This window comes from Myotis brandtii, unplaced genomic scaffold (assembly GCF_000412655.1).
Source record: "Myotis brandtii unplaced genomic scaffold, ASM41265v1 scaffold48, whole genome shotgun sequence".
Classification (NCBI taxonomy): domain Eukaryota; kingdom Metazoa; phylum Chordata; class Mammalia; order Chiroptera; family Vespertilionidae; genus Myotis; species Myotis brandtii.
This window is the reverse complement of record NW_005368341.1, coordinates 10308009-10319409: the sequence shown is the minus strand read 5'-3', so window position 1 is coordinate 10319409 and position 11401 is coordinate 10308009. Positions and strand designations below refer to the sequence as shown.

Genomic DNA, 11401 nt, shown 5'->3' with positions numbered 1-11401 from the left:
ACCCGCCCAAGCCTTCCTGTGAGACCAGCATCTCTCTCCACAGATGGGATGGACATCACTGCCTGACACCAGTTGGACCCAAATGAAGAGAGCTCATTAGAATGCCTCCTGCATGGATTTTACAGTTTGCTGTATAATTTCATTAATATCATAACCTGGAATGGTTCATACTTTTCTTTGGCCTCACACTTTTCCTCAAAAGGGTATTAAAGCCTTTGGCTTAGTTTATTTTGAGGCTGCTTTACTCCAAAATGGAACCAGTGGTAAGGCTGGCGTGAGCACTGATTTAATGATGAAGCAATTTAATTCAAGTTATTAAGCAATGTTTCAAACTTACCGTTATCATCTCCGAGAATATGACTGAAAATGCCGGCTGAAGCGCCCCGTTGGCAATGGCACATACCGTTCCCACCATGAAGTAGGGCCATTCTGTTTTATTCAGTCTCAGGACCTTCAGAAAAGATACCGGTGGCACATTTTCATCCTAGAAGACATCAGGACAGACTGGCGATCACACAGCAGCCACCAGAGTTTGCAGACATAGAAAACGGACACTGCGTCGCTCTCAAGGCACTTGCACACTGAGTGCAGAGAACCACCGTCCAGCTAACGGTGCACTAGAGAGCAGGGCAGTGTATGGCACATGTCCACAGTGTTCATGATTACACAGCATCCGCTGAGTCTGAGCTGTCCACCCAAGAAGCAATCTTCATGGCGTGATCAGTTCATTTCTGTTCCAGCCTCAGCACAGTGAGCAGAAGCAGGGTCTGTGCGCGAAATGCCCTAGAATTCAAGTGCCCACTCAACTCAGGGATGACGTTGGGGCCAAATGAAACAATACCCGTAAACAGAAGGCTAAACGCCCACACAAGTGTAGGGCAGCATGATGAACCTGAGAACATGGGCCTGGTCTCCTCACCCCCAGAACCCAGCCCGGCACTGCCTTCTCTGTGACAGGTTCCCAGCTCACAAAACCGACTTCATGCTGCCCCTTTCTCTTCCCACTGTTCCCTGTGCAGACTTCTCTTCTCATGGCTTAGCTTGTTTTATTTTCTGTTGTTGTTTTTCTTTTGTTTGTTTTCATGTCTCCTTTCCTACGTGGGCTTTTTAAAGGTGAAGACTACATCTTCATATCCCCAGAAACTAGTCCCATGCCTGGCACATATCAGATTCAATGTCTGGTCAAGCATGAAGGACTTAGGTCACAAAAAGGAGACTATTCTGACTACAGAGGTAGGTTAACATTAAACTAGATACTAAAACTGCCTATGGAATGCTCTAGCCTGATGGTCATTTAAATGGGTCATGTTTGTCGCTATGAAACAGAGCATAGGAGTAGGTTCTACTCAGCCCCTTTTTATTCAAACCACCCATGTTCTCATTTTCGTGTTTAGTTTTTCTCCCTGTTTAACATTATCTTCAAGTCCTGGTCTCCAGCCCGATAAATGGGCCATTTTCTCAGGCTGCCAATCAACACAAACAGGTCTTCCAAGATCCCTCCCTTGGATCCACTGTTTATCCCACGATGATGGTACTTGTGAAAATCTTGTCGACTGGCATTTTATCTTCCCTCTGAGCATTTTCCCCAAGAGAAGTTCTCATCTAAAATACCAGACTCCAAAGACTTAGCAGCATAACTCTCAGGACAAATGAGAAATAGAAAGTGAATATTTCCACAGCCAACAAGGGGGAAATTGTTTATTTCACTTGTGATAGCTCAGGTCTACGATAGCTCGAATATTATCCTTCTTTCTATAAATACACCAAGATTAAGACCTCTAGAGAGCCCCTGAAACTTCTGCAGTAAATAATATTGTGGACAGAGAAAGCCAGATGCCAAGAACTCTCAGTAGGCTTAATTTCTTCAGGCCAACACAAGAGTAAAAATAAACGCATCCTTTATCAATAAATAACACCAAAATGTATTCTCAAACCATTTCTTGAAATAAGAAAACATCTTTCTTAGGAATGGATTCCCTCGCTGTTATAAAAGTTTCTGTTAACTTGAGTAAATAATTTCCCAAGTCTTGCCAGGCCAGTGTGGCTCAGTGGTTGAACATTGACCTATGAACTAGGAGGTCACAGTTTGATTCCTGATCAGGGCACATGTCTGGGATGCAGGCTCAATCCCCAGTGCGAGGGGGGCGGGGGAAGGGAAAAGGGGGGCGGTGTGTGCAGGAGGCAGCTGATCAATGAGTCTCTGTCATCATTGATGTTTCTGTCTCTCTCCCTCTCCCTTCCTCTCTGAAATCAATAAAAATATGTTAAAAAATAATATCCCAAGTCTTCAGGTGAGAAATGTTAAAAAATGCACAATTTTGCTATTCCTGGCCATGCTCCCCTTTTTCTTAGGAAGAGAAATCCAATCTAATTCAGAGTGGTAATACATACAGCAAAAAGACTCCATCTTCAACCCTTCCTTGTAGCTAGGTTTGGCCGTGTAATTCAGTGACTGCCAATGGCATGTAAGTAAAGGATTGTGTTATATTCTAGAAAATCTTTGTTTCTTCCTGCTGCTTGGGACACAGATGTGACGGCTGGAGCTCCAGGAGCCACATCATTGAAGATGGAAGCCACATGCCAGGATAGTGATGATAAAGATGAAAGGAGCCTGCAGCCATGGTAACTGTGAGCCACCATTCTCACCCTGGGTTTCCTAGTATAGGTAATCCAATGTGATCCTATCTAATAGAGCAGGGGTCCTCAAACTACGGCCCGCAGGCCACATGCGGCCTGCCGAAAACATTTATCTGGCCCGCCGGGTGTTTTTGCCGCCGCTGTGTGCATAGGAATTTGTTCATAGTTTTTTTTTAAACTATAGTCCGGCCCTCCAACAGTCTGAGGGACAGTGAACTGGCCCCCTGTTTAAAAAGTTTGAGGACCCCTGTAATAGAGTATGCAACTACCAGGGCCTCTGATGTTAGACGAGCCTTGCAGGCATGTTTCATTTTATTACACTTTGCTTTACTGCACTTCACAGATGTTGTATTTTTTTTAAAAAACAAATTGAAGGCAAGACCCTCCACCCCCGAAAGATTACTACTCGCTTTATTGTGGTGATCTGGAACCAAACCTGCCACATCTCTATTTTTTTTTTTTTTTAACAAATTGAAGGCAAGACCCTCCACCCCCAAAAGATTACTACTCGCTTTATTGCGGTGATCTGGAACCAAACCTGCCATATCTCCGAGGTATGCCTGTATTTATCTCTGTATCTCAAAGATGAATGGGACATCTAATTTTAATGTAAGCATTTAAGCACAAAGACTAAGTTGTTTCCACTGGAAATTCATTTTTAACTATAATTGATTTAAAGTCATTGTCAAAAACATTTAACATCTGAAATTTCCTTTTCTCAAGAAGAGCATGGCTCATAATAGGAGTCACCTATGCCTGCAGGATACTAGCAAGGCTAAGAATTTCAACAGCAAAAACACACAATAAAAGATTTAACTTAAGTGAAAACAACTTACAAGTTCATTGGTTTCCACATCAAGGCCATTCTGATACCTTCGTGAACTTCTAAGGCTTTTATGAGTAGAATTCCTAAATATGCGAGATTTCCAGCCATTTGGGGCCATACCCGGGGCAGCTTTTTCATCATTTAGTTCAACTTCAAATTCTTCTGACTGGATCTGGCTTCCTGATGTCTGAAAGAAGAACAAAATGTTAAATTGCATGTGTGTATGTGTGTGTCCAGACCTACGTAACCTACAAATTTAGAACTATAAAGACATTTTCAATATTACATGTGTGAAGACAGATTCCATAACAGCACCGCCATCAGCTGGAAAACTGTAAAGAAGTGTATCAACACATGGAAGTTAAAAAGGTTAAAAAGGAAGCTTAAATTCGATTTGACCAATGTGAAAATTGGAGTATAAAAGTATTTTCTAAGAACTAAAAGGCAAATTTTCATTATCTAGCAGGTATGTAGAAATTTCCTCAATATGTTAAGAATCCAGAAAACAAGGAATGGCCACCACGAAAGGGAAGAAAGCAAAGAAACATTACGAAGGGCTCACTTTTAAAGCTACGGACAAGGAAAAGCTGGTCACTCCCTCACATGAGGCAAGTAAGCTGCTTTCCTTGACTGTCTGAGCGTAATCAGCTTTCTTCCTCGCAGTTCTGCTCAGCATCACACCTCACCCCAGGTGACCCAACCTGCAGGCTCACCCTCATTGCAGGCTTTGGGATTAATTCTCTCCTTAAAGGGGCAGATATGGGAACTTTAAGGACCTCTATCTAGCTTAATGCCAGTGAGAGAACATCAAGCCAACCTTGCTATAGTCTGACTTTGGTCTGGTTCCCTGTTTGTTTCCTCCATGTCCAAGTACACATCTTTGTGGTTTGTCCAGGACCCCAGTACCTGTAGTAATGACTTGTTCTTGCTCCTGCCCTTCAGGTTCTGACCCAACCCGATCCTATGGCTAATGCCTTACTGCACCTATGGTACCCTGTCTATCTTGAGCTCTGCACATTGTCTGATCCTAGCTTTTCACTTGTGTTTTCAACACCTAACAGAATATTGCCCCTGTGCCTTGAACCTCACTACAAAGGTATGTTCTGCTAGGTGGACTTCCTTACTTGCTTATAACTAGAAGATGGTTTTATACTGTCTCCCCCCAAAAATCCAACCTACACTCAAGATGTAGTCTTGTAACTGACCCCTGTATCCTCACTTCTGCCTACTCACACACTACTACCAGACTCATTTTCATAAAAGGTTGCTCTGCTTAAATTGTACCCCAGCTCAAAAGTCTTCCACAGCTCTCCGCCACATACTCAAGCCTGGCTCCCCCCAAATTCAGTTCATGGCAATTCACACTGGACCACATCTCAGGAATGCCTCCCCTTATCTTTTCCTCCTTTTGTATTCTCACCCATGCTATCAAGGATAGTTCTTCCATTAAGCCCATTCTGAGTTTAGCCTCCTCTTACAATCAAATGAACACTACCCACCCATACTACTTTTTCTGGGCATTGCCCAAAGCCCTCATTTATTGGGTGCTGAGATCTACATTGGGCCACAAAAGTATATTTCAAACCAATAGCCCTCATTTCTTACACCTTGAATATACTTCAGCTGTCTCAAATATTTAATTGTAAAAAGTAGAACAGTAGCCCTGGCTGGGTGGTTCAGTTGGTTGGAGCATCATCCTGTACACCAAAAGGCTGCAGGTTTGATTCCCGGTCAGGGCACATACCTAGGTTACAGGTTCAATCCCAGGTCGAAGTGTGTATGGGAGGCAACTAATCAATGTCTGTCTGTCTGTCTGTCTCTCTCTCTCTCTCTTTCTCCCCCCTCTTCCTTTCTCTCTAATCAATAAAAACATAGCCTGTGGTGAGGATTAAAAAAACACCAGTAAAACAATAAATGTTGATAGGAAATATGGGTGAATATCTTTTCAAAGAACAACCCCAAATCCTGAAGACATGGAAGAAAAAAATCTAATTACGTACAATTTAAACACTTCTTATGGCAGCCAAACAAAAAATAAAGTGAAATTGAAAGCACAAAGTAGGAAAAAATATATTTAATATGTGCAAGAGAAAAGCATATTTCCTTTTAATGCAAGGTATTCTTATAAATGCATAAGAATATTATAAACAACCCAACCAAAAAACAGCCTAATACAGGAGAAGGTTCTTTCACAGAGGAAAAAATACAGATGGACAATGAATATGTGAAAACATGCTCAATCTCATGAATAATTGAGGAAATATGGAGTTACCATTTAGTTCTTTTAGGCTATGAAGATGAAAAATAAATATCAAATAGCTGTCAGCAGAAGGTTTGGTTATGGGGGAATTTCACATTTCTAAGATACTCAAGTTTAAATTTTAAAAAAATGCTTGGATTTAAAAAAATAAGAATGGCCCTAGCTGGGTTGGCTCAGTGGATAGAGAGGTCCTGTGTTCGATTCCAGTCAAGGGCACATGCCCAGGTTGGGGGCTCGATCCCCAGTAGGAGATGTGCAGTGGGGAGCCAATGATTCTCTCTCATCATTGATGTTCCATCTCTATCTCCCTCTCCATTATTCTCTGAAATCAATAAAAATATCTTTAAAAAAGAAAATATAAAATTCTAAGAAAAATAAAATAAGAATGCATTCCATTTATAATTTGAAAAAAATTAAGTTATAGTTAAAAGAAACAACTAAGAACCACCACTCTACCTAGAGATCATTCTGCTTAGAAACAAAACCAAGACAAGGCTCTATTGACAATATGTTGGTCTTTGGAGTTTGAGGAAAAGAAAGCAGGGTTAGTGGGAGCCTTTCCTAAACCCTCAGGCTCATTGTGGCTCTTTCCTCCATCTCTCCGACAGCACCTGCAAGTCAAAGGTAAGGCAAACTCAAGTCAGAGGTGGGAAAGGTGTGGGCACCAAGACCCAAGGACTTGCCCAAGCCACTGCTTAGGTGGCAGCAGCCTGTTCAGGCACACCAGGCTTTAATCATACAGCGTTTCCTAGGAAAGAGAGCTAAAGGGAGAGGCTATAGAAAGGTCAGAGCGGTCCTATCCCCTTGGCAGTCTCCCAGCCTAAGTCCTGGTGGGAGTGCAAGGTCATTCCCTCAGGGACACAGAAATAGGCCAGCCAGGGGAGAAAGTGACTACCTCACTCGAGGACCCAGCAGCAAATAGGAGACACCATGATTCATCCCCTCCTGCTGGAGAACATTCTCGGGCAAAATCAAGCATGAGTTATAACACTTTCTATCATTTCATTGGATATTTTCACTTCAGGAACTTTGTAAATTTCAATAACTATCATGTCTCATGCATCTATTTTGTGTCAGGTGCTAAAAAATTAAATAACAGCCTATTGAGACATAATTCACATTCTATAAAATTTACCCCTTTAAAGTTTTTTTATTTTGTGTGTGTGTGTGTGTGTGTGTGTGTGTGTGTGTGTGTTTTAGTATATTCAGTGCTTATTTCTTAACCTTATAACAACGTTGCATGGTAGGTTTAGTGTTCCAAATGTGGAAACTAAGGGTCAGAGGAGTTGATTTACTTGTCAGAAAATAAAGCAAATTTTTTACTTAACCTTTTTGACCCACATGCTTCAAGGGCAATATTTAGAATAGAGAAATACTGGAAAGAAAGCATGTATCCAGCTTTAGAGAAATGACAGAGCAATTAATTACACATTAATGTAATGGACTGCTAAGTATGCATTAAACTCATAGTATTTGAATGATGTATATCTGAAAAAGAACAAAAATATATATGTACATACTAGTCACAATTATAGCAAAGCAAATGCATATACTTTTATAAATATAAGAATCCTGTTTATAGGATAAAATATTTTTAGGGTATTTATTTTGCAAAGTTAAAAAGTGAATAAGCACAATAAAATGTCTTGTTCAATAAGACAAACCAATAATTCCCAATATCACCTGTTTTAGGAATTAGAGTGAATCATTTTTAACAAAAACAAACTACTTTATCACACTTCACTTTATTGTGCTGCACAGATGGTGCATTTTTTACAAATTGAAAGACCCTCTACCAGCAAAATGATTACCATTGCTTCCTTGTGATACTCTATCTCGGGGGTCTGGAACTAAACCCTCAAATCTCTGAGGTATGCCTGTATTCACTTCCTAGATTTATGAGTCTTGCTATTGGTTTTATTAGAATCATATGGGAAGCAGTTTTAAAAAATATATTTTATTGATTTTTTACAGAGAGGAATGGAGAGGGATAGAGAGTTAGAAACATCGATGAGAGAGAAACATCGATCAGCTGCCTCCTGCACACCTCCCACTGGGGATGTGCCCACAACCAAGGTATATGCCCTTGACCGGAATCGAACCTGGAACTTTTCAGTCCGCAGGCCGACTCTCTATCCACTGAGCCAAACCGGTTAGGGCTGGGAAGCATTTTAAAATTACATAAAACCTCCCCCCATCGCTAGAGATCCTGGCCTTGCCCTCCTACTCCTACCACCACTCTGAGCATCCCTAATCTTATGGTGGAAAGGACCTGTTAGTTTGAACATGCTCCCCAGGCAATTAAGAATCCCTGTCCTAAGGAATACATTCAAAATGTTTTGGGCATTTTTATCCTCTCCGCTTCTCTCTTTCAGGACTGTTTCACCGATTCTGAATTAAAGTCTCAAATGCATACTTTTAGGACTCCCCCTGAATACCTCCTACTCTTCACTATGGCATTAGCTGTCTGATATTTTAACCGATATGTACAAATACTATATTGAGGAGCCAACAGCAGCACACTTCCCGGGAGGCAGATACCTGCATGTTAACCAGCTTGAAGTACAGCCCTTCCTTCTTCATTAGTTCGCTGTGGCTTCCTTGCTCCACGATGACTCCATCTTCGAAGCCGGCGATGACATCTGCATTTCGGATTGTAGACAATCGGTGAGCGATCACAATGGTGGTCCGGCCTTCTCTGGCCTAAAGGGGAAGAGGACAAACACATGGGGCAGCAGGTTTACAAAGTCGACACATTGTCAATTAGCAGGCACAGTTAAGCACTGGGATGGACGCACTTGCGGTTGGTGAGACAGGAGCTCACCCCATCCCCCACGCATCCCCCATGCCATGTGATTAGGGCACAAAGGCATCACTCATCTAGTATATACATAAAAGGTTAAAGTGAGACTTGAGGTCTGGACCAGACAGAAATCCAATCCTTTCAGTATAGGGATGGGTAACTGGAAGCCTAAGGAGTGTCAGTCTTTACTCAAGAAATAGGAGAAAAGGTTTGACCCTTCTCAAGTGTGGTCATACCTGCCTGAGGAGCCCTAGTTCTGAGCTATATGGCATGCTGGAGACTTCTGTTAGGGGAGTGGTTGCCACATATGCCTTCTCCAGAGGCTTCTGCAGGGTTTCTTCTGAAGTTGCCTGATTTTACCTGTAATTCTCATGGACTGCATGTAGGCAGTTTAGGCAAAAATGTACCTTGGACGGTTCAAAACATGGTTCAAAGTCCGTCTGAATCACAGTATGGTTAGCAACTTTGATTTTTAACAAGGGTCCAGGTGATTTTTAAATGCATGTTAAAATCTGCAAATCATCCCTCTAAGCAGTACAGTGAATGGGCATGCTGGCTTGGTGGGTTTATTCATGGGAATTTAAAACCTGAAAAATGCTCATCAAATTATTCATGCTATGTCATTTATAATCGTTACTATTCCTGATACTCTAGTGATTGTCAAGAATTAGGTTAATGGTTTCTTTTTCCCCCTATGTGTTTTATTTTATTTTTAATAAGGTTTATTTTGCTTAGTCCCTTCACCTTTTTCACCTAGCACCCCAAACTCCCTCTCCTCTGACAGCTGTCAGTCTGTTCTCTGTATCTGAGTCTGTTTCTATTTTGTTTGTTAGTTTAATACTCGCCAGGTCTATCCATGCTGTTGCAAAGGGTAAGATTTCCTTCGTTTTTATGGCTGAGTAGTATTCCATCGTGAAATGTACCACAGCTTTTTTATCCACTCATCGACTGATAGGCACTTGGGCTGCTTCTAATCTTGGCTATTGTGAATAACACTGCAATGAACATAGGGGTGCATATATTCTTTCTGATTAGTGTTTCAGGCTATTTCAGATATATTCCCAGAAGTGGATTTGCTGGGTCAAATGGCAGTTCCATATTTAATTTTTTGAGGAAACTCCATACTGTTTTCCACAGTGACGGCACCAGTTTGCATCCCCACTAGCAGTGTACTAGGGTTCCCTTTTCTCCGCATCCTCACCAGCACTTGTTTGTTGATTTATTGATGGTAGCCATCCTGACAGGTGTGACTACTTCTACTTTGAGGCAATAAAACCTCATTAGGATAGTTATTAGAGTATAACCTAATTCAGCTAAGTAGGTTAAAACATAAATCAAAAACAAGAGGCTAGATTTATAATAGCCAAAAAAGTGGGACTAATCCACATATTCATCAGTTGATCAAAGAATAAATGAAATGTGTATGTCCATACAAGAGAATATTATTGCACCGTAAGAAGGAATGATACTCTGATGCATGTTTCCACAGGGATGGCCTTGAAAACATGATGCTAAGTGAAAAGAGCGAGTCAAAAAGACCACACATTGTATGATTCCATTTACATGGAATGTCCAGAATAGGCAAATCCATACAGACAAAAAGTAGATTAGAGGTTGCTATGGCTAGGGTGAGTGTAGAATGGTGAGTGACAGCTGGTGGGTTCAAGGTTTCCTTTTGGGATGATGAAAATATTCTAAAATTATATTGTGGTGATGGTTGCAAAATCTTATGAAAATACTAAAAACCAATAAATTGTTCATATTAAGAGGGTAAACTTTATGGTATATAAATTATATCTCAATTTTTTTGAAAAGAGCAGCCATGAGCCCTAGTTGGTATGGCTTAGTTGGTTGGGTGTTGTCCTGTGCACTGAGAGGTTGCTGGTTTGAGTCCCTATCAGGCCACATGCCTGGGTTGCAGGCTAGATCCCCAGTAAGGTTTGTATAGGAGCCAGCCAATGGATGTTCCGCTCTCACATTGATGTTTCTTTCTCTATCTCCCTCTCTCTTTAAAAATTAATGAAAATATTTTTTAAAAAGGGCAGTCATGAAAATTATGAACGTTTTTCATGAGAAGGGAATATCTTTAGCAGATAAAAGCTACAGCAATTAAAACAGTAAAATGCAGGGGAAGTTATCACATGAATAGGCAATTTGATCAATAGAACAAAATAGAGTCCAGAAATAGATATAAAACATTTAAGAATTAGTATAGGATAAATATGGCATTCTCTATCAATAGAGAAAAGGTGGATTATATAATAAACTAGAGGCCTGGTGCACAAAATTCATGCACTCAGGGGGGGGGGTCCCTCAGCCTGGTCTGTGCCCTCTCGCAGTCTGGGAGCCCTAGGGGGATGTCCAACTGACACTTAGACCTTCTCCCTATGGGGAGTGGGCCTAAGCCGGCAGTCGGACATCCTTTGCACTGCCACAGAGGCAGGAGAGGCTCCTGCCACCGCTGCTGTGCTCACCAGCCATGAGCCTGGCTTCTGGCTGAGCGGTGCTCCCCCTGTGGGAGTGCACTGACCACCAGGAAGCAGCTCCTGCGTTGAGTGTCTGCCCCTTGGAGGTTAGTGTGCATCATAGCGACCAGTTGTTCTGCTGTTTGGTTGATTTGCATATTAGCCTTTTATTATATAGGATGGTATTGAGCCAATTGTATAGCCACCTGGAAAAAAATTAATGTGATCTTTCTACATCAGTCCTTACTCTAAAATTTTAAACTAGATGAATTATCTATGCTTAACTAAATTTAAAAGAGTTAAACCATAAAAAGAGATGCCGAGGTTCTTGTCCCAGCATCAAGAAGGGTTCAGGAATCTGGAAAAGGGGCTGCGCGTAGATGACATAGGAATCCAGAGACTAATAAAGA

General features: G+C 41.4%; 1 protein-coding gene across 3 annotated transcripts in view; it reads right to left on the bottom strand.

The window, feature by feature from the left end:
• LOC102246156 (phosphatidylcholine translocator ABCB4) overlaps positions 1-11401 on the bottom strand; it is a 68396-nt gene that overhangs the window by 24748 nt on the left and 32247 nt on the right. For 2 of the 3 annotated variants that reach the window (XM_014547605.1, XM_014547606.1), the window contains 3 exons: positions 8265-8426; positions 3474-3650; positions 338-484 (listed from right to left, as the gene is read on the bottom strand). In XM_014547605.1, coding sequence (XP_014403091.1) covers positions 338-484; positions 3474-3650; positions 8265-8426 — 486 coding nt within the window. The remainder of the gene's footprint in view (positions 1-337; positions 485-3473; positions 3651-8264; positions 8427-11401) is intronic. The other variant, XM_014547608.1, reaches the window with a different exon arrangement.